General features: G+C 42.1%; 1 protein-coding gene across 1 annotated transcript in view; it reads left to right on the top strand.

The window, feature by feature from the left end:
- Nucleotides 1–4,697: 4,697 nt before the first annotated feature.
- Nucleotides 4,698–23,599, top strand: part of STAB1 (stabilin 1) — a 56,451-nt gene continuing 37,549 nt past the window's right edge. Inside the window, exons 1-13 of the mRNA XM_084292768.1 lie at nt 4,698–4,957; nt 9,986–10,122; nt 11,060–11,175; nt 12,404–12,489; nt 13,258–13,327; nt 14,234–14,329; nt 14,631–14,747; nt 15,571–15,767; nt 15,970–16,100; nt 17,678–17,805; nt 18,458–18,549; nt 19,625–19,747; nt 21,889–22,032. Of these exons, the coding sequence (XP_084148894.1) occupies nt 4,877–4,957; nt 9,986–10,122; nt 11,060–11,175; nt 12,404–12,489; nt 13,258–13,327; nt 14,234–14,329; nt 14,631–14,747; nt 15,571–15,767; nt 15,970–16,100; nt 17,678–17,805; nt 18,458–18,549; nt 19,625–19,747; nt 21,889–22,032 (1,518 nt within the window). The 5' untranslated portion in view covers nt 4,698–4,876. The remainder of the gene's footprint in view (nt 4,958–9,985; nt 10,123–11,059; nt 11,176–12,403; nt 12,490–13,257; nt 13,328–14,233; nt 14,330–14,630; nt 14,748–15,570; nt 15,768–15,969; nt 16,101–17,677; nt 17,806–18,457; nt 18,550–19,624; nt 19,748–21,888; nt 22,033–23,599) is intronic.

Here is a 23,599-nt window from a genome sequence, read left to right on the forward strand (position 1 = left end):
AAATGCCTGATGAAGACAGGTCGCAACTCACTAGTCACTTGTCCTGAGGACAAATTTTTCTTGTCCCCTCTCAGAATTTTTAATGTTTGTAATAATAAACCCTTATGGCTAGTTTACCAGCTCTGGATATTATTGCTCTTTGGGGATCTAGTGAGGTTGTTTTTCAGTGTTGGCCTCTGTACTTCGTCAGCACCTTCTTGGTGTAATGAGTTTCATACCCCCACTCTTTCCACAGCAATTTTTAGCACGTTTTGTTACTGAACTGCAGCATCTAATTCATACTGAAAAATCTGTGGGGAGCTTAGAACCTGGCTCTCCCAGCAAAATCCCAGGACACTGCTTAATAGATGGGAAAGGTATAAAAGTAAAACAGAGATGGGAATACTTAGCAGGCTTTCCCTGCGGGAGCATGCATAAAAGAACTCAGAGTCAACAGCAGTGAGTAGGGCAGGACTTAGAGCATTTATGTTCTGACGTTGGTGCCGCTACCCTTCCAGGCTTTGCGCTAACAGGAGGTGAGCAGCTGTGATAATTTCTTCCTGAACCACAAGGCAACGCTGTGCTCAGGCAGCTCTACCTGTCTGCCTGGGATGGGCCATCGCGTGAGTGTGTGTGTGTGTGAGAGAGGGAGGTAAATAGTCTCCTACTTGCCGTATGACCTTCCTGTTTTTTCTTCACTTTTATCATCAAACTTTAAAATTCTTGTTCCTTCCAGCTTGCCAAGAGAAAAAACAAAAACAAAAAACTGTAGGACTGTGCTCTAGTCCCTGCACCAGCAGCCTCAGGGGCCTGTTCAGTAAGCATGGCACTGCTGGCCCTGCTCTGACACACAGGCACTCGTGGCTTGGGCTGTTTAATCCCTTACCAGTACCTTTGGAGTCTCACAGCTTCTCAGTCACTTGTGATTCAGAGTGGAGAGACTTTACGCTCCTTCCTAGCTCTCCCAGAAGACTGGAACGAGTTCATTTCTCTCTGCTGAAGTAACCAAATAGTCAGCCCACACAGAAGCTGTGTGGTATAGTAGACTGGATGGTAAATCATTTGTCTTGGTTCCGTAGTTTCAGTAAAGATTGCTTATACAGAAGATTTCAATAGCAGGAAATTGCCCAAGCTAGCCAGGGCTGCACACGCTTCACAGCAGAGGGCTGGTGACCGAGCATTTTAAAATGCAGCGTGACTGTCATGGGAGGCTGGAAGTCTGTGTATGTATCCTTTGCCTTTAGACAGGCACAGGATTTTTTTTTTTCCCTGGAATAGGTTGAGTAGCTTTGACCAGCAGAGTTTTTCAGTTCTGAATGTTAATGTGGTCATGGAAGAAGCATGTGTCATGGTCTAGACTAGCTGGTTCAGAAGATTCAACGTTTCATAAACTCATGAAACAAAAAGGCTGAGTGAGGAAAAAATCCCAAGCACTATTGCTTGCCAACAAGCTGCTGTTGATCCATGTGAGTCAGGCCAATGAAGATTGTTAATAGTTTATAGGAGTCATCTGTGTCAGGGCCAGAAGTTGAACATGATGCTTCTGAGCCCCAGCTTTGTGACTTCAACTGCTAGCCAGCCTTCTTGTGCAGCCTGAGCAGGAGACAGTTGGCTGGTAAGTCCTCCGTGCTTTCCAAAACAAACAAGTGCTTGCAAGTAAACCTCACAGATAAATGCAATTGCAGGCAATTGACAGCTCCCACTGTACCTTTTAAATGCACAATCCTTTTCTCAATCAAAGGTTGAGTAGGCCATGAATCAGGCTCTGCTACCCTGCCTGCGACAGGGCTGTTCTTTGTGTGCTGTGTCATCAGATCCTTATAAGTCTTGCACACAAATTTTCTCCCCTTTTTTAAAGTTGGCTGTCTCAATTCCTTTAATTGCCAGTGACATAGCGAATCCTGTGGCTTCATTCTTAATGCAGCACTGGGTATTTCCCCTGTAAATTCTGGACAGATTAGAAGCATCAGCTCTTGAGCTCTTTGACAGATCTGAGGATATCTTTCACATTAGTTCTTCTTAACATCTAGTATTTTTTTGATGTATTTGCTTTTGATGTTGGGAAAAAAAAAAAAAAAAAAGGGATCTCTGCTTGGCAGCTTTGCTGTGTGGGACTTTTTGCAAGCTGATTAAAATGCTTTGTGCAGATGCTTATGCATTTCATTCCTCTAGCTGTTTCTTACATAGAAATTAATGAGTGAACAGCCTTTTATTTACTGACAATTGTAAACAGTGTTGGATAAAACAGTGAAATCAAAGAATTGATCCCATGCATTTTGCTTCTAAGGCATAAGCTTTTTATTGATACATTATCTGTGAGAAAATCCATCCATCCATCTGCCTTGGACAAATCTATTTCCCAGAAGAGAACAAGAACGGATTAATTGTATCACCAATACTCACTTCTTCTACCTAATAATGTTCCCCTTCCTGCTTCTGTGCCATTGTTGCCATCGCTGGTGATTCTGCCAACTGGACTGCCACCACAAGCATATTGGCATCATTCCACTGATTGGTAACAACTCTGGGCCACCCATTCATTTGGAGATGGTTGGTGCCTCATCTTCCTAACCTGAGTCCCAGAATCATGCAGATGCAAAGTTGATGTAGGCTTTGGTGTTGCAGATCCAGCAGCAATGATCAGAGCAATTCCTGGATGCCTGAAACACACTGGCTATACCACTTGATCAGGAAAGCACAATCACTTGATCTGGTGACACATGAGCTTTTCATTTTTCATGTTATGCCCACCTACTGTAAAATGGCTCTACTCAGTGTTCACAGTTGTAGCCTGTATATTTCTGTTGTATCACTTGTCTTTAAATAAATGGTCATATAAAAATATGATCAGATAAAGGAAGCTGATTGTGAGCCTTTTGTTGTTATTGCAAATCTGACTTAATTAATTCAGACAGGAATTTCACCGAGCCTTTTCTTTCCCTTCTTTTCTTTTTTTTTTTTTTTCCTTGCATTAGGCCAGATGCAGTGGTGACAAACACCAATGGAAAGCCTCAGAAGAAGGCTGTGTCCTTTCAACCCCGTAGCATTTTATTTCTGGAGCCCTTTGGAAAACACACGCTTAGAAAACAGGCTGAAGTTTCAGAAAAAGAAGCCTATGCCTCTGCAGGCGCTCCAGGGTAAGCTATTTTCACCTTAAAATCTCATCTATCTATGGATGCCCGGTACTTGCAGCTTAATCCCTATGTCATCATCAGCTCTTGGAAGACCATCAATGATCACTCAACTTCCTTCTAGGCTGCCTGTTTCAGCTGTAAACACCTGACAGGTAGCATGGAGCAGAGGGCCTGTCTCATGTTTAGTTTACAAGGCCACTCTAGCACCAGGGCTGTAAATACAAAAAGTACTGTGCAGCTTCCACACTAATGTCCCCCTCCATGAGAATGTCCCGTCTGTCCGTTTGTGACTTTCCTATCCCAGCAGAACTGGTGTGAGTTATGAGGCCTCTGCTTCCTTTCACAGATCTGTGGGGTACCAAATGGCTTCTGTGGCTGCACAAACCCGCTGGCCTCGACCAGAGTGGCTGTCTGTTGGTCCCCTAATGGGACAGGCGGGCTGAGCTGGCAGGTTGAGCTGTGGGCTGGTACTTCTCACATGGGTTGCACTGGATACTTGTGTGCCTTATCTGCTTCCTGTTCGTGCAGGATATATAATTGTGCTTGCTGTTCATCATGCTGGCTGCTCTGTAGGATGGAGGAAGAGGTAAAGCACAATTTACAGCACTAGTAAGTACAGCGGTTCTTACATATTTTATATATTAACATGTACCTCTGTGTGTTTATGCAAGGGACAAAAAACATTTATGCTCTCAATTATTTATCTAAATGCAAGAGTAGCTTCCTACCCTAGTTTCATTATGCACCTTCATGTACTATTAATGGCTCCAAAATGAAAAGATACCTTATTGCTCAGTAGGAATTGCTGCAAATAGAAGCAATCCTTAGACTGCTCTGTTCAGTGGGTTCTGTTAGCAGCACAGGGAAACAAAGTTCATGTAAAAGATCTGTCAATAATCAATTCTTGGTTATTTGAAATGTTCAAAAGGAGAAGTGCGATCACAGACTGTAACTCAGGTAACTTTTGTGTTTTTTTTTAATCACATTTTGGGACTTTCCTATTCTTTGTGCTATGGGAGAGCTCCATAGATTCATCAAACTGTCACCAGAGCGTTTGGAAAATCATAAATTTTGCTACTGCTGATATAGCACCTACAAAATGCAATGTATTTGATAAATTTGATGAGTAACCTAAATGTTTCAAATAAATGTCAAATGCTACCTGAAGGGTTTGACTGATGTTCCTGTATTCCTGCTCTGATGTGCGGCACATGACTCATATTGCTTTGTTCATGCCTACATAGGGATAGGAATCATTGCACAAACCTTTGCTTAGAGATGTTCTGGACATACTAAAACCAGCAGTAAAATGAAATTACGTATCGCTCATGAATTCATGGTATTTAAGTTTGCCCTTTGGATTTGCCTTCAGTTAAGCATACAGTGAACCTCTTTTTGTTCCAATTAGTTGAAAACTAAGGATTTCCTTCCTTCTGTTTTGAACTGATATGTAAGAGGAAATCCGTAGATGTTCCTGTTTTGAGTAAACCTTTTACTGAGAAGTTATGCTTGTGTATTTAAAAAAAAAAAAAAAAAATAGAAAGAAAGAAAAAGGTAGTATTGATACAGACGTAACAGTAGAATTAGTAGATCCCCTTATGAAGGCTTTGCATCCAAAGAGCACAGTGCGAAAATGTTCTCTCGCTGTTTACTTTTAACCTCTGGTTTGTCTTGGATCTGATTTTTAGTAGGCGGTCTTATCTTACAGAAATTGCAGCTTCTATCACCTCCCCGTCTGTGGAAAGGCTTCTGCTTGTAAAAGAATGAAAATGCATCCTCCTGGGTTGCTGCTTTTCTTCTTAGCAGCATGCTTCACTCCCACAGCTGACTGCCAGAGTCAGAAGGTAAGTCCGTGAGTCTTTGTTTAAATGTTCATCAAACAGCTCTTCATATTTGGATGGTTGTATGTTATCCCCAAACCTCGCTTTTTCGTTTACATTTAGTTAAGTGCAGAATAACATCCATAATTAAACTTTAAGACTGTCAAATATCTTCCCTGCTCGTGGAAGGACACGTGTGGCATCTGAACTGGAAAGCTAAAATTAAGGTTGGAGCCAGCTGCTTGAATTTTAGATCAGGTTCAGTTTGCATTTCTGATCAGCACTGATTGCAAAGGTAGTGATATGATAGCACTAGGGATCTTTGTCTTCCACTATTTTCAGTATCTCTGGCATCTGTCAGGACAGGTCTATATGTGCCCCGGGAGAGTTTTCTAAAAAGAGTTTTTAAATCTTATCAAATTGTTGCTTTGCAACAGGGAGAATACATTTCTTTCGAGTACATTTCCTAGCAGCTCCCCAGTGAGGAGTACAGATCGCTTTCCGTGGGAAGGTTTTGTTTTGATTCCAACATCTCCGTTCCTTCAATTAGCATCTAGAAGAATGTAGGATGCCTTCGTAGATCTGTGGTCTTGGCTTCATGGTTGTGTCGTCCTACTTTCTGTAGGCTATAATTCATAGAATATTACGTAATGATTACCCACTCACAGAGACGTGAAATGTTTTGCATCACCTCTGGAGCAGCTTATTTAATCTAGGAAAAATAACCCTCTTTTAGATTTCTGTTCCCAAAAGTTTCCTTCTTTTTGGAAAAAGAGAAGAAACATTTGAAAATGTATAGTGGGAGTTAAGGGAAAACAATGGTCTAATGAAGTCTTTGACGATTGTTTAGGATGGCCACTTTATTTGGTTGTGATGGAAGTGCAGTAATTCCACAAGAAGACTCCATTGCCTTGCAGGAGCCTTGCACGGAGCATTAAGGGAGAAAGAGATTTGGTAGTAGCTGGTTTTTGTGATGTTATCTCCAGGCTGTGTTTTGATCTGCATTTTGTATGGACTGGGAAGATGCAGCAGATGTGAGAACCATGAGAGATTTTCTGCTGGGAGGAGGCCAGTCCCAGGTGGCATGTAGCAGGAATGGAAGTGGCTGGGAAAGGAGAAGAGTGCTCTTGTCTTATGTGATCTCTGAGCCAGACTTCATCCTCATGCTGAACAGTGTCTTCCTTGGCCAAATGCAAAATGTTAGCATGTCCAGGAATGTTCAACTAAATTGTCCCTGAGAACTTCTTGAGGAGGTACATGACTAAAATGACCCGAGCATGTGTATACAGCTCTTGTTTTGTAAAGGGCAAAAGCTCTGGAAATGTGGTGATTCACTAGATAATAACTGTTTCCAGAACTAGCTCCCAGGATTGTTGGAGCCAAACACTGACGTCCACATGTGTTTTTCTTTCTTCCCTGAAGTCTTGCCTTACAGAAGAATTTGTGTTATGGTTTGGGAGGAAATGATAAAGGGAGAAAATGAGTAGAATGAAACTAGTCCTTAAAAAAGGCCCCCCAGCTTATTCTCTTGAAATGGAATAAGTTGAAATGGAATAAGAGAACCATGAGCACCTGAAAAATAAGGGACATTTACATCACAGAGAGAGGAGGGAAGGAAACAATGCAGCACCCAGAAACTCAGGAATGTCTCAGCTGAGTGCAGAAGGCAGCGGCTGCTGCACATGCATGCGAAAGAATGCAGGGAGAAAGCGCAGTCCAGCCCTGGCAAGACAGAGTTCAACGTGGGCAGAGGCACCCTGGCTCCTAACTGCTTTTGGCTGCAGCTAGATGCCTCCTGCTTTAAAGTCCTCCTTTATTTTTGGAGCTGTTTGAGAACACCAGGCTTCCTTTTCCGTTGCTTTGTACCCAACGTATGGCACAGTCCAGGCTCACAGCACCATCTGAGCAGAACAGTGGCTGTTCGCCCACTTTCCCTGGCATAGCCACGATGGACCTCGCCGGCTCTCAGCACGCTGGGTGGTATTGCGTATTGCTGCAACACAGGCTCGGATATTCTCTCTTGCTGCTTCCTCTCTAGCATCTCCAGACTTAGAAACAGCAGTCCCAGATAAGCCCAAGGGAGCAGTGCATCATTGTTTTCTGCGAGGCTGTGCCCCACGAGCCACCTCTGGCACAAACTTCTGTCTTCCTTTCATCCACTCCAAAGTTGGAGAATCCAAACCATTGCATTTTTTATGTCCCTTGATTTTCTCTTCTGCTTTCATAAGAAGCAAAACACTCCAGAAAATGACTGCTTCATCAGTTCTGTCACTCAAATAAGAATGGACTTGTTTTTTGTTTTTTGTTTTTTTTTTTTAATTTTCCACACAGCTGTTTTCTTCCTCTTTCCTCCCGCCTGTTGCTGCTGACACAAGCATATTTCCATATAAAAAGGGGAAGATCTTACTGGGAAGTTGCCTAAACTTTACGTTGTTCTAGGAAGGTAGGTTGGGGGTATTCCACAATAGCTATCTTGCCTTAGAGACCTCTGTTTTATCCTGAAAATGAACTGCAAATAATTACAGATTCCAACAGCAAGGAACGACAGCCTTTCTACTTTCCCAGTGTCCATTTCTGTTTAGAAACGGGGCCACATTAATGGAGGAAAGAGAAAAAATGATTAATGTGTGAATAACAGTGTCTTCCTTCACCACAGTGGCAGAGAACACATTTAGTGGCCCAGCTGTGTCTGACAGCCAACTCCTGATGCCTGGAAGTGAAGGTGAAATAGAATATTGGAGGGTTTTAATTTAACGTTTTGTGCTCTACTGTTTGTGTGGTCTTTTTATTATATAGATAAGGATGCTCAGACACCTGATGAAGGTTTGTGGGGAAAATCTGAGAGATTTAATACCACAACCTGCAGGAAGACATCCGCCTGTGTTTCTTCCTTGAGCATCTTCCCATTCTCTTTCTGAGGCATTGTCTCGGTGAAGGTTAAGGTTGCGATTTGATGGGACCAGCAAGGGACCAACAAGATGCGCCATTCTCTCAGAAACATGTGCCTGGATTCCTCTGGCTCCTTTCAAAAGCCCAGTTTTAATCTGAAGTCCTCATTTGTGCTTAATTCCACTGGTTGGATCTGCTTCTCCTCTGTCCAGTGAATGGCACTTCTGAGCTTTTGAGGCAGGGTACTCCAGTTGTAGCTCCCCAGTTACCCATCCATGTTGTCTGTCTTCTCAGTTTTGCTCTGTAAAAGAGGTGAACTCTCCTTTGACTTTGCTGTGTGTAAGTAGGATAAAAACAAGGAACAGCATTGCTGATCTCTGTCCTGCTGAATAAAATCAGTAAAGCTGGGGCTTGCAGGACATGGACGGCTGGGTCTGGTGGATCTCAGACTGTTTTTGAGCTGTTCATAATGCAAGGGAGTCCTTCCCAGGGGAGTGGAGGCTGAAGTACATTAAGAAAAGCCCCTGGTGCAGAACTAGGGATGAATATCCACATGAGGCAGCACCACAGACACGAGTCACTTGGCTCGTGAGGCAGCGCCTTTGCATGGATGGCTGCAGAAAGCAAATCCAGGAAGAGAGGAAAAGCTTGACAGCTCCAGGCAGAGGAAACATGGGCGTGAGTCAGGAAACCATTCCGGGGAGATGTCCGTGCAGAGCTGGGACCAGAGGGTTATCTCTCATGAGGTTTTCCTGACAGGGTCTGCTGGCTATCTTCTGGCAGGGCCTTCCTGAGCTGTTGATAAGATGGGAAGCTGTGGACTTCCTCCCTTGCCCTGAAGCAAACGTATGTGTTTGGGCTTACTTAGGTCCAGAGGAAGCAGAGCTGGGCTGAGATTGCTGATGGGAATACAGAACAGGGAGTTCTGGGCACATGACAGCTACTGCATTAACAGCATTTTTCGGGATTGGCTTTAAAAAAATCCCAGATCAGGGCCTCCTCCCAAAATTTGATCTGGTGTTTTTATTTTTAGAAAATACTGTGCCTGAAGAGGTATAGTTGAAGCGAGTTTTCTTTTCCAGTTGGTGACCTTTTGGGACAAACAGAGTTCCTGCCTTCCAGCTTTTCTCTGTCATCATCAGTAGCAAACATTTTCGCTTTTTGAAATGAACAATGGTCTTTCTGCACAGTTGCTTGACCTGAAGAGTTTAGGGATTCAAGAAAACACATCTGTGGTAAAATCATGAGCTTCAATAACAAGCTGGCATACAGTGATGTTTATTCTCTCTGAGACTGTACTTCTTATCTGCTCTGGTTGCATTTCATTTCAAGTAATGGGGTTGGTGGTACAGAGGCACTGGAAAACTGTTTAAGGAAGTCTGAACCCCTAAAGAGAAATTATTCTGGTTACGTAGAAGTACTTGTGCTGAACTTATCACCAGTCATTTGAATTATCCAAGTCCTCCTACCTGATATTCTTGCTGGCACTTATGGGGTCCTTCCCACCCTGGGCCAAAGCATCAAGGGCCACCTCTAGGTATCTGGAGAAGTGCAGAGCTCCCTTCCTTTTAATCTCCCTCCCTGCACATTCTCAAAGGCAATTGCCATGAGAAGCACTTGTGTGAGCAGCTCTTGGTCTCTGGGAAATAGTCTGAACCAACACTTAAAATTTGTCAAACCCATGAAACAGCAAAGAAACAACCAGTACAACTGGATCTTATCATCAGCGTGGAAAACAGAAATGCCGTGCTGCTTTTTAATTCAGTGTCTTCTGTCAAGGGTTATTGGTTTAGAGTTTGTCCTCACATACCACTACCACACATTTCCAAAAGATCAGTTTAAATTAGCAGTGCATGGTTATAATTATTTTAGAAGTGGTTAGAATTTTTGCTGTGAATAACAGAGGAAAGATGAGTTAGCTGTGATCTGCCCTATTGTCCTGTAGCTGAGATCCAAGCAGAGCAGCATGCATTAACATAACATAGTGCTTTAGCATTTATGAGTGCGTGGTGTACATCCAAGCAGCCACATTGGTCACTGCCCTCCCCCGTGGAATCTAAAGAACAGTGCAGTGTGGATAAAGATATCAAAGGCTGGCGAGATGACTGCCTAAGGTAACAGTTTAGTTATGGACTTATTTTCATTCTACTTTTTCTTTTTAAGCTAAGGTCAATGAGATGCAATGTCAAGATGATGTTTACAATGAATACAGCATGTACTGCTTGTGCTGCGGCGCCTAAAATGTTGTGTCCGAGAGGCTGGTTAAAGACCACGCAAGGCTTAGGAATGAGGGACTGCAGGTATGACCTCTTTCCTAACCATGTTGCAGATCTGGTTTAGCTCTGCTATGCAAGGAGTGATGTGTATGCCTTAAGGAGAATATGAATTATTAGAGAAATAATATAATAATAATTCCCCTTATATATTCTCTCAGCTTCCAGCAATAATCCTCTGAACTTTTTACCTTCCTAGTTCTCTTTATGAAGGTTGCTTGTTTTTGTGTTCCTTGTTCTTATTCTGTTGAGCATTTCTATGGCTTGTCTCTAATAGGAGAATGGTGAAGAAAAACTGAATTTACCAGTAAGTTTTTTTAGAAAATGAAACACTATAGATTATTGTTTGCCTATCTATTCAGTAATGAATGTTAACAGTTAATATATAACTCCATTGTCTACTGTTTTCTGTAATTCACTATTCTGTATAAATACTTTAAAAATAGCTGTAGCAGTTTTACAGTAATTACAGACACACAGAGGAGTCAGACTGAATTCAAAGGGGCAGTGCTATTGAGGCGATTTCCAAGTTCCTTTTGGGAAGGATGTTGTGCCAAAAATAAAATGAAATAATGAAGAGAAATGTGAGCACGTGCAGCTTTTCTGCCTGTTATCTCTCTGTGGTAGTGGTAGTCAAATGGACCCAGGAATAGTTCCGTACAGCATACACGCAGAGCAAGAGACACTGTCACCAGGGGCCTAGCCTATGTGTAAGGCGATGGATGAAGGGTTGAAAAGGAGAAAGATGCTCCTCCTCTGTCTCATATCCAGGCCCCGACAACTTGCTTGGAACCAGCTGTAAGAGCATAGATCAGTGGGCATCCTTGAGAAAGACAGAATTAGAGTGCAAACTCTTGTCCTTCGGTTCAGAGTTCAGCGCGCTGCAGTGCTTGCTTAGAACCCCTCCAACAAGCACGTGGTATCTTTGTGGTGTAATCATGGATCTTGGATTGTTCTTTTTAAGGTACACTGTCAAGTTAGGAGAAAATACCCTTGTCCAGCCAGGGTGCTATCACATATGTAGCAAGGAAATTGAGGAGAAAAAGTGCTGCCCAGGATTCTGGGGTACAGAGTGCTACGGTAAGTTTTTCATCTGTTTACAATGCCTTCTGTTCAGTAAATCAAACCAGTTTTAACATGAATCATTAAATATGCATTAAGCTGATTGATTTTTGTTATTTCTGCTCCTGCTATTTAAGAATTTACAAGGTCTCCATTAACTGCTCAGGATGTTTAGAAGATAATGAGGAAGGAATCTCTTTGCTTCATATGTGTTTAATCCTCTTATATTTAACACATAACATAACCCCCTTTGTTGGAACTTCCTTTAGTCTCTTCTTTAAAAAGAACCTTTTGGAAAGGGATGTTTTTGTTCCTCTTTATGAAAGTTTCCAAAGGAAGAGGAAGATACTTCTTTCTGGTGTCCCTCTGGTCGGGAGTGCATGTGCCATGTGTGCTTTTATATAGTCTGGAGTTAGTCAGAGGTTCAGTCACAGAAAATACTTAGCAATTCAAACCCAACATGCAAATAATCCTCCCAAAGCTCCCATTTAGTTTTAAGCCAAGTAATGGGAGTTTGAAAACGTTCAGTTTTTCTAGGTCTTCTCTCAAAAATCCAAAAACCAAAACTCCAAAATCCAAAAAGTTCATCTTCTGAGATGAATACTTCTCATACAGTTGACCAGTGACTGGAATATGGCCAAACATTCTCCAGTCTGGCAGAAAATGAGAGGTTGTTTGAGCAATTGGGCCTGTTTTCACATAAAGTGTTTTGAATAATCAATTGGCAATTCTATGCCTAAAATTTTCAGATATAATCCCTAGAATTTGGAGATACCTCTCTCCAAAGATGTGTGGACCATGCTTGTTTGAGCACATTCCCAGCCCTTCAAGAAGTCACAAAAAGCCAAAATGCTCAGTGTCTTTGAAAAGTGTCTGTCCTAAGCTTCTGAATCATCCTCAGATGTTTGGTGCTGCCTCTTGCTAATGATTGCAGGAGTGGCTCCATCTCAAAATATGTTTCAGTGGCTTTGCTGAAATGTGGTTAGTTATGGGCCAGTGGAATTTTCCTTAGAATTTTATTAAAAGGCTTTCCTTAGAAGGCAGCCGTGTTTCTCCTTGGTGTTACTCATTGCCATCTTCACCAGCTCTGGGCCAGTTTTAGCTGTACTGGATAAACAGGCAGGGACTTTGCTGGTTAAGAAACCATTGCTTTCACACATCTGGAATGCCTGTAGGAAGAGGTGATAAAAAGAGGGATGCAGTGCTGTTTTCTCTGCCTAATCTTGCCTGGCCTCTTACCTGCTAGAATGTCCAGGAGGCTCCGAAAATCCCTGCAGTGGCCATGGGACATGCCTGGATGGCATACAGCGGAACGGAACCTGCATCTGCAAGGTCGGTATGTGGTTTGGTTTGAGGGTGATACGCTTTTGTCAGAGGGTGATTTGCTTTTGTACAGTGTCTGTGCAGAAGCTCGGGATGAAGACCAGCCTTCTGCCTAGAAGGTCATTAGCAGGGTCTTTCATTCCAATATCAGTGCCTGTGGTTTATCTAGAGTATTGGTGTGGTCTGCAGCAGCACTAAGACACTGTTGGTGAGACTATGGAGTCAGGAAGGATCTCTAGGAAGAAATTAAGAAAGAATTGCATGGATTTAACCCTCTGATCAGTTGAAATAATCAGTGTCTGTCTGTGGCTGCAAGAAGCCCTGAGATACGTTTAATGATTTGTACCTTTACCAGACCTGAAAGATATACTTCCCAGCTGCTGCTGCCTACCTCCTGGGCACGTCTTTGAAAAATGCTGATTTTAAACTTAACTCAAAGACACTCCATATCTATTAAAATACATGTTTAAGGTCCCCAAGCCTTACAAAATCAATGTCAAGAGATTGTAAGCCAGCTGTTACATTCTTGTCTGCAAACTGGACATGGTTTCCTCAGTGCCCACCTGGGTTTTGCTGGCATTTTGCACACTCTCTGTGTGTTGGTGTACCCCTCTGCTGGGAGGGCTGGGTGATAGTACTAGAGCACTGAGCAGATCAATTTTCTTCAGTGTTGTCAGAGAAAATCAGAGAAGGGGAGATATTTTGCACTATGACAATGTTTAGAACAATGAAATTGTATAGAAAAATAACATCTGGGACATTTTGGGTCCCTTCTAGGAGCAATACAGTGGTTATGCCTGCCAGAATTGTCGAGATGAAAATCGTTTTGGCCCAGACTGTCAGTCAGGTAAGGAAGAGTAATTTCAGGTGAAACCTGCACAAAAATACCTGAGAGCAAGGAAAGCGGAGGGGGAGGCTGAGTGAGGAAGGGTGCTGGAGAGGAGGAGGGGATGGCATCTGACAGCATTTAATAGCAATTATCTGGACATTTTGTCTTTCTGCCCTTCTCCACTGTCCCATTAGACACTTGATTCTCAGTCTTTCACTCAAAATCAATCCATTTTCCCTTTTGTAAAGTTTCCCCCTCCCATTACCATGGCTTTCCCAGTTTCCTCTCTCTTTTCAGCCAGGCTGTTGCCTACATCCCACATGCCCTGAAGCAACCCAGACTAATTTCCCAACTGTTTGCAAGACTCCTGTCACCACTCCAGTAGTCTCTCAGCTTCCTCTTTATTGCCTTTCCTACACATTAATACACACAATGCTGCTTCTCATACATGTCATATTTTGAAGCAGTTTATGACCAGTGCAACCTGGTCATAAAGAAGCCCTTTCTTTCCATTTCCTGGTTCCCTTGTATCCACACAGGTGAGATGGGTGTGATCTCAGTGCTTGTGCTTACTGAATGACACCGATGCTGGCATCACAGATGTGGTAGAGCCTTACTGCATCCTCCCACATTGGCTGCAATAGACTTGGAGGAGTGGGAAGTTAAGTCTGAAAAGCTGGTCCAGATGTTGCATTTGGGGTTGATCTTACAGGGCAGCACTTTGACTTTCTTCAGCGCAGGACTTGCAGAACTCTCTGTGAGCTCCGACCAGGATGACCTTATTTTTAAAACGAGTCATACTTGCTGTGGATTATTAGTGGGCAATCGGGGTGCCAAATCCCAGGGCAGTTGGCCAGTGTATGTCCAGAGCTCTTCATGCTGCCTTGTCACTGAAGGTCTTGTTTGTCTGGCCTTTCCTTTCAGTGTGTGACTGTGTGCATGGGGAATGCAACAGCGGCGTCACTGGGAATGGAAGCTGCACTTGCTATGGAGGCTACACTGGCACCAGGTGTGACCAAGGTAAATAAATTAGTAGCTGGAGAGGAGCTGTTAAAGCTAAACTACGATATGGATGCATGTGTCCCCAAAGCAGCTGGGATTTCTCTTGAAACAGGGTAGATCCTCCCTTCCTTCTAAGTCTTGTGGGACCTGACTACCTAGCCTGCAAGTCTGTCATGCTTACTTCCCCTGGCTTTTGTACTGGCTGGGGTCTCTGGAAACAGCGCTTGCCTTCATTTCCGTGCCTTTTGTAAGGAAAGGTGTATCTTCTTGCACTGCCCTTCTTGCTCCAAGGGAAACTCTCTTTGCTGTGTGATTCCAGAGCTTCCCCTTTGCAAAGGTGTGACGTGTGAGGCCAACAGCGAATGCACGGTAAAGGATGGGACAGTGGTGTGTGACTGCAAGCAGGGATACAGAAAAAGTGGCAGCACTTGCTTAGGTGAGACATTTTATTGTGGCCCTAAATAGTCCTCCATTTAGGACCTTCCAAAGAGAAATCTTTCTCTGGCATCTCTGGACAAACTTGATCACCATGCATACAGTTTCTTCCTCACTGCGGAAGCATAAAAGCCTGCTTGTTTTTAGGAATCCTTTTAAGATTAATACCTAAGGTGTTTGTTCTCCTCCCACTTGGTCTTGTAAGCAATAAATGAGTTACAGTTGCAGATGCCATCCAGTATTTGCCTGTATGAATGTACAGAGTAACCGTGACAGTGGGATATCGGTGAGTCTGTGCCAGTATAAGTGATGAGCAAAGGTATGTAATTAGAGGGTTTGAGCACAGGTATGTAATTAGAGGGTTTGAGCAAAGGTAATTAGAGGGTTTCTTCATTGATTTCAGATGTAAGTTTCTGAACTGCTTTTGTTAAAAGAAAGTCAATAAGATGCATGTGATTAACTAGCAATGGATAGCTCTATTTTCACTGGCTTTTTGCAGTTCTTGCTGACCAAACACCACCTTCAGATATCCTCAGACATGATGGAAATTCAGAAGTAAATACAAGCATCTTCTTTCTGTCCCTTATATTTGTGTTGCTGAAGTAATATGAAGAATGTGTCATCCAAACTCCTTGGATCAAAGAAAAACAAACTGTCTGCTGCCTGAAATTATTTTATTTTCTGTGAAACTGTAGCAATTTAATAGAATAAATTCCTTATCTTCCATTCTCTTCAGGCCTTGGGCATTCTGCTATGCTACAGTAAGTGCTCTCCTGAAAACAGAAATCTGGACGCTCTTCGACCTCTCATCTTTTTATTTGCAGCTCAGGATCCTTGTGCATCTTCTCCTTGCTCCCCCTTTGCTGTATGCAATGTTATTAGTCCACAAAAGTATCAGTGTACCTGCAAAGAAGGATTTCAAGGAGATGGGAAGATTTGTCAGCCCATAAACCCCTGTGTTGACAACAACGGAGGCTGTGCAGAAAACTCTACAATCTGCATTTACAAACGCCCGGGAGAGGTAAGGGTGACAGCAGCACGTCAGCAACCTGTAAGGGTCTGAGAGTGGCCAGGTGGGAACTTCTTCAAATGAGCCATTCATTGGATTGCTCACGTCTGCTCTCCTCACCTTAGATTTTGCAACCTGCCAGCTCTTTTGTGGGATAACCTGTTGAGTAAAAAGTGACGAATGCAGCTATAATCACTGCTTTGTCTTCTGCTAGGCATCCTGTGTTTGCAAGCCTGGGATGAGTAGGAGATCTGCATCAGAGTGTTTTATGCTTTCCAATGACTGCCGGCAGTATTTTTGCGACATGTCTTCCAAGTGTGAAATAAACTCCCATGGGAATCCTAGGTGAGCCACTTTAAGGATTGTTGTTTAAGCTTATTCAGCAGCTAGAATGGAAACTGATTTTGGATGAGGTAAACTTTGAAGAAACAGGGAATTAAATGAGAAGAATGGGCTAGAGTGCCCCTTTGATAAGAGCCTGTTTTTAACAAGTCCATTGAAAGTAAGGAATTCTACATCAGCTAGCATAAATCTAGCATCATGTGGGCCACAAGATGCTTTAAATCTGAAGCAGCAGGGTCTTTTGTGTTGTGAACTGGAGATGTAGCTCCCCAAGTTGGTGGATATTATTAGTTTATAATCAATTACCAAAACAGAGACGTCTGACTCTTGTTTGGTCAGTATGTTATCTAAGGAATCCTTTTGATTGGGACAGGTAAGTCTTTGGCTCTTCTGCCTCTCAGGCTTGTAAGCCAGAGGTGAGCTAGTGTTGCAGAAGGACAGGGAAGGGGGGAGCTGAAGGAAGAAACACCAGACCTCATTTAGTTTTCTTGAGCAAAATATTTAGAAGTTGATGCCCTGCAGATGAGAAATATTGCCAGATCTAGGGTAATTTTAGGTCTCCTAAACACCAGAGAAAGCTTCACTGAGGATTTTTTTAATACCAAAAAAAGCTGGAATTTCTCTGAGAGACTGAAGAGGAAAAGAGCAGTCCCATCTCCTTGGCCGTTCCTTCTCCAGTGCTGCTAAAATTGTTAGCATCCACCTGCTCATTCTGTGCTCCAGGCCAGAACTGAAACACAGTGGCTTCCCCCTTTGAAGACATGCCAGCGAAGTGCAGGACTCAGTGTTCTGCACAATCCCTGCCTTTAGCATGTCTGTTCCCCAGCAGCTGGCACACAGCCCTCTGTGGCTGGAGTAATGTCAGATACCTCCCCTGTGCCGTATGTCTTTTCATCCCTGAACCAGAAAGAGCAGAGATGATACTTGGACAAAACCCAAACAGGAAAAAACGTGTTTATCAGTCAGTGACCTTAAGTAGTGTCTGAGTAATGACTATAAGTCCGTGTGAATCAGGATAGAGATTTTCACATGTAGATAAGCTTTTCTGCAAAAGTCATTAGCATGTCTGGGGCCCTCATTAGTTCTAAGACAAACTAGCTAAGTGATGTGCGGGAGCTGGTACTTCCCATTGAAGCTGAGGGCTCACATAGGAGCTGATTGCTATATTTTCACTGAGACCTGTGTTTTTTATGCATTACCTCAAATTTTCAGATGCTTTAATGAGTGATACTGGCTGAATACTTATTTAGGCTTCAGTACATATATTGTGGCTTTCTGTACCCTGAACCCTAAAGCAGACAATCCCTTTGTTGACTGTATCTGAGAAAGTGTCTTCCTTCTTTTTGCTTAGGACCAAAGTTGCTTGCAGTCCACAAGTGTGCATCTTTTTTCCTGTCACTTAGATTAGGCAGCAGCTACTAGGCTCTTAAATACACCTTAAAGCTGTAATTAATCTTTCATCTGTAGATACTGATGATACTCAAACATGTCTAAAGTGTGGAGGACTGCTTTATAATGGTTTCCTATGTTTAGTGTTAATGTTTATAATGTTGTGTTTATTATGTTATTATTGTATCTAGCTGTGTGTGTAAAGAAGGGGAGATTGCAGATGGGAGAAGTTGCTATAAAGATCTCATGAGTGAGATTAATCAGCATAATTCACGAGGAAAGTTTTTTAGGAAATTGGACGTCGCCAGTAAAATGTTTGGTAACTCTCTTTTGAATTTCTTTGGGGAATGAAGCAGAGGTGGGGAGAAAAGTGTGTCATCAAAAGACTAAAAGCCTCCCATCATAATAGACATTTCACAATGTATGACTGTGGCCTTCAAAATCAAACACATCACATCTCTGAACTCATATTACCAGTTCTGGCTCATGAAATGAGGACACTGTAGCAGAGAACAGTGTGGATGAGCATTATGTATTTGACAGTCCTAGTGAAAGAGGTGCCACATCCACAGAAAAAAAAGGAAAGCATGCATTGAGGATGTGATTTAAACCTGTCTGTCTCAAAATACCAGTGTTCCTCCACCTGCACTGTGTTGAAGGCTCAGCAATCTCAGCGGTCATTGAGTTTTCTAGCAGTGGTGCTTGAGGCTGGTGTGCCATGGATCCTCCTACAGTCAGATTGGTCTGCCAAGCCAAAATACAGCCTCCCTGCCAGCTCACGCATGTGGGTGGCCATTATAGAGATGGAGGGGCTTTATCCTGTGCACTGTGGTCCAACATAAACAAGTACTAGTTACATGCATCAGGTTGAAGATGTGTAGATGTAATTGTGCTTTTGACACAAAGAATAATTATTGCTAGAGTTAAACCATATGGCAAATAACTGCTTCATGTTGTCACTCTTTTTACAGCTTCTGGTTGTTCAGTGTTGCTGACGAAATATGGGCCTTTCACAGTCTTTGTACCCTCCATTTTTCCAAGTACTAATAGCATAGAATTTAATGTAAGTTTGCTTGCTTTTAGAAAATCTTTGCTATCTTATGATTCATTCCTGCCTGAGTTCTGTGGTCTATAAAAACTGATTGACACATGAGAGAATATTTATAGAAGCAATCTCTTGCAAAGACTGCTCATTGTCTGGTTGTTGCAGTCTCACAGAGGATGTTACATCCCTTATGTTATTTTTAAAATCTCTCTCTCTGCTATTGACAGAGTGTGTTTGTTGTTTTTAATGTCAGATTATATAACTTCAAAAAGTTTCAGTTCTTCTGGCCATTCTTATTTAAAGATCCAACCTCTGGTGTGTGACTATTCTCAAAACTTTAGGTGGTTTTTCAATGCTTGAGCATGGGGTTTTCAAAAGGGGATGAGATTTGCATTAAAGTACTGGATTTTGGCCTATTCCTTGGTATGGCCCTATATATGGGAATGGTGTCAACTTCTTAGGCTCATTTTACTAATGGGGCAGCAAGGATGACAGGGCTGTAGAAAACTGATATGGGAGTTAGGTCAAGAGTTTGAGAGTTCTGGGCTTCGACAATTATGTTCTACAGGTCATATTTTTATTTTATGTATTTTTTAATTAAGTTGTGTTCATTTGCTGTAGTTCTGCAATCAGTTGTATCAGTTCCACCTAAATCCACCTAAATCAGTATTGAGAGATGATTGTCTTAAAGAATCACCAGTGATGGAAAACCCAGAAAACAAAGGAAGAAACTAGACGTAAATTCAGCAGCTGCATGACCAAACATAAACAAAGATTGTCTATGGGGAGCTTAGGCAAGTTTTGTTACCTCAGGCATGCAGGGATAGTTTTAAAATTGTCCAGGTCCAATAGGTTTATCTTTAGGGGATTCTTCTAAAGTCACTTGCAAATGAATGAGTCTCCCTGTGTTTGTGTATGTACACAAAAGCAAAAGATTTGCCACCATGCTTCTGCAGTGAACCAAAATGAAGAGGCAAGCTCAATATTATATACCTAGAATTTCTGTTATGGTAATGTTGTGGGTCTTTCATAAAATGATTTTTTTGAAAGAGCATGTCATTTATCTTCTTTATTTGGTCTTTACTCCCCAAAGGATACCACTGCTGAGCATTTGTGCAGAATGCACATTGTTCCTGGTCTGCATTTGATAGAAGACATGGTAAAAGCCAAGACGATGTGGACCTTGTCAGGACATAAGCTGACATTCAACAACCAGGTAAATGATATTGTGAACTGAAGTTGTGGACTGCTGCGAAAGGACTGAGCAGAGCTTGAGCGTAGTTTCCTTCATGTGCTTTCTTAACGAGAAAACCGTTTTTCTCTTGTCAGACTACCTGTGACCAGAACAGGATTTCATTTCCACTTCTCAAAAAGAATCATGAAGTTTTAAGAAACAGAGCTGTAGCTGATTTCTTAGGTTATAATCTCCTTTACAGTGAAAAACTGTTCTTCTCTTGCTACATATTCTACAATGATCTGTCTAGTTTTAAATAGTCCCTTCTCTGCTCCTTGGTTCTTACCATCCACTTCAGAGGTGTACACAGATAGGTGCGTACAAATATGGTATTAAACTGCTTATTATTGCTCTTCCTTGCATTTCCTTAGCCTTGAGTTGCAAAGTGTAATTTTTATATTAAAAATTATGTGGATGTGGCATTGTGGGACACATCTGAGAGAAAGATTGGCTTCAACCACTTTGCAGTAGATTCCTTTGTTGGTTGTGGACTGTGCTCTCAGAGACAGATTCTGTGATGTGTCCTGACGGTCCTGGGGTAAAAGAAAAAGGCAGGTGGGAAGAAAAGGCTGTAAAGTCATAATTCTGCTCTCTGAGCAACAGAATATATTGAGCATTGATGTAGTTTCCCGTTGTTCCGGTTCTAGAGGTTGCTCTTTTATCAGCTCATTGCACAGACTAGAAAAGCTGCTGTCTCCCAGCAAGATCCTTTGTGGGATCCAAAGCAAGGTGATTTAAGGACAGACAATCAAGCAACTGTTTCTCCTGCCCTGTAGACAACCAATTAGGCAGAATCTTATTCCTAAACTTGGTAACAGTCTTTCCTTGATCTGCATGTGTATGCTGGAGAAGAGACCTTTTGCCTGCACAGCTAGCAACTGCAGTATCCTTGCAGCTGATGTGGAAGAGGCAGCAAAGTCTCTCTTTAGACTGAATGCTTCTCCTTGGAGGTCACATTCTCAGACACAGCTACACGCTGAATATTTTCTCTTCCAATTGCCCTTTTCCTGTCTATCTATTTTATTTTTCTTATCCTAGCAAAGAGTTTTTCATCACTAGTTTATGATACGTAAGGCTGTTTTTCCCTTTTCACTCTTTCAGTTGACACACGTTTTCCAGCATCCACTGTTCTCGCTCCATCCTGCACTTTTCCGGCTTGCATTCTCACAGCTGGCCCAGGCAGAGTCGTATGTTTCCTCTCTGCGGATCCAGCCTTGGCCTTGAGGTCTAGGTCATACTACATGCACCCTACGTGCATCAGAAGGAAAAAGCACTATTTGGAGCCGGGGGTTCTGAACTGGGTTTATCGATGCTCTTTTAAAATTTATTTCCTGTTTGTTTACTCAGGAGTCTTTTGATCTGGGAAGCCTGCCCTCCCCTTCCTTTGTTTCAGCCAGACTCCTCAGTGATGTGAGCTGAAGTTCAGGGCAGGGAATAGCAGTTAAAAAAAATGTACATGGTAAATGAAAAGCACAGAGAAGCTGCGCTTGCCTGCACTTGGATTATGGCTGCAACACCAATACCTTGATGCTTAGTTTATAAATTACGCTTGGTACACCTCCATACGCCCCACTTTAGTGCATGGAAGTATGGAAGGACCAGATGCATGCCTTATAATTCAGTGAGCCTGACTGTTTAGGCTTTGCTGTGATGAGTCTTGTTGCATTAGGAGCTAATGAAATCTGCAATCAAAGCTGGTTTCAAGATTGTTTCCAAATTCTGTAAAATCCTGGTGCCCATGAAGCAGCATGTCTTTCTCCTAGTGCTTGACAGATTGATGCAGAATCTTAACCGTCAGTGCAGCCTTCCGTGATCCACACTGGGATCAAGCATTGTTCACATTCAGGCAAACTTAAACCTAGAGCTGACTGTCCCAGACTAGGTCTTTAAGCTGTAGTAAGACTTAAAAGTACCCCAGGATGGAAATATTGTCCAAATTCATTTAGAAGCGAGATGTTTATTCTACAGTAAGACCACCCCTTAAATTTACCTTTTCCAGAGTAGACCCTGCTGTGCCTTCACCTTGCTGACCCATAGATGGAGAACACTGAAGGGAACAGGGATCTATAGATCTATTGTGATACCATGGATATACATTAAAATAAACTTGTGTTATTATCCAGGCATACATCAAATCGTTTCAATATGAAGATGTGGAAGAACAGTACAATGTTTTGCAGTCAAACCTACCAGCAGCCAATGGTGTTATGCATATTGTTAGCACTCTAAGGAAAAAAACCAGCACCGACAACCTTGGAAACCCACAGGTATGCAGGCATTCTTGTTTCTTCTGCTTTGTGAAACAGTAGAATAAATACTTTAAAAAAAATCTTTTTCCATGATTATTCTTCTTAAAACAGTGAGGCTTTTTTAAAGAGGAAAAGGCTATTTGTTTTGTTTTCAGCTCCTGATAAGCATGCCTTTAAAAGTAGCTGATAGCTCTGCACAAGTCAGATACAGACCTTGAAGTGATGCTTTTAAAGTATTTGGATAAGTAGAGAATTCTAATTTCATGACTAAGATCACTCCCTTCATAGAAAATGAGCTCTTTTTCAGTTGCACCTTACAGGAGAATAATAAGATAAATATTGAAAAAGCATTTTTCATATAAAATTGAAGTTAATATTTTCTTTATTGAAAAAGAATTTTTCATATAAAATTGAAATTAAGATTTGCTTTCATCTGTCTCTACTGCATTTTAAAATTATATTAAAAAGATTATCTTTGCATTAAAAGTATATAAAATGAGGAAAAATAATCACTATGGACCTTTGCAATTTGAACTTGTCATGTATTTAAGACACTGGACAGAAATTTAAGAGTTCTTGCTTCAGTCTTTGCCTCTGCTAAACACTTTTTCCTGTTAATTGGGAAAAGTTTTTGCTATAGCTATTGCATTGTATGCATGAAAACTTTTATATTGTTTCCATATGCAGAAAGCAGACCCTGTTACCTACTGCTTCCTTGCAAAAAAAATTACACATAGAATGACACCAGCTCTTTGCTTTAGTTGGATATTGATAGTTGTCTGCACTTACTTTGCACCAGTTTAATTAATATATAAAAACAGTCGTATTGTGTAATCTTACAGTTGGATTGTACTTTATGTTTAAAAAGTAGCTGGAATATTGTGGTAGAGAATGGTGTGTCAATTGTGTCTGAGATCCAGAGCAGAAGCTTGACTGAGCTCTGTGTTTGTGTGCATTGGTACCTGCAGGGAAGGGCTTGCAGCTCCTCTGGCCATGAGGCTGATTCAGCAGTCTTTCCTACACCGTTTCCTGTAAACTTTTGATACTCAGCACAACAGTGGCAGTCACAGCACTGTTGGTGTGCATGTTCAAAATGTGCCAGTAGAAAAAAAAAAATCTTTAAGAAAACTGCAAATTTTAATTTTTATCCACAGTCCAAGAAGAGTAGGAGGTGTGTGGGTATATCTGGAAGAGGGTGCAGGAGGGATGATGCTGTTGGGGTGCATGGCACAAAAGTACAGCTGTTTTGATGCACATTGGAGCTGTTTTGGATCAGGATGTGATCTGGGTAGGAACCAACATGGCCCAACTGCAGTGAAGACTCTGACAAGACCATAGCCAGCCTTATGCCGATGAGGCAGAGGGGCAGCTTACTGTGCAATGGCAGGACAGCAAGAGCGCTCCCTGCAGAGTTCGCCTTTCTCTGGACTTCTTCAGCCATTTCCTTCCCTTGTGGTGTTGGCTTTACACTGAAAGCTAGCGATCACACGAGCTATTTTTGTCAGCGAATCCCTTTATACCCTTGGAAGTAATGTTCCGTGCCTCTGCATGTTCTGCAGGAAGCAATTTGGGAAAAAAAAAAAAA

This window comes from Netta rufina (assembly GCF_964035555.1).
Source record: "Netta rufina genome assembly, chromosome: 10".
NCBI classification, from domain to species: domain Eukaryota; kingdom Metazoa; phylum Chordata; class Aves; order Anseriformes; family Anatidae; genus Netta; species Netta rufina.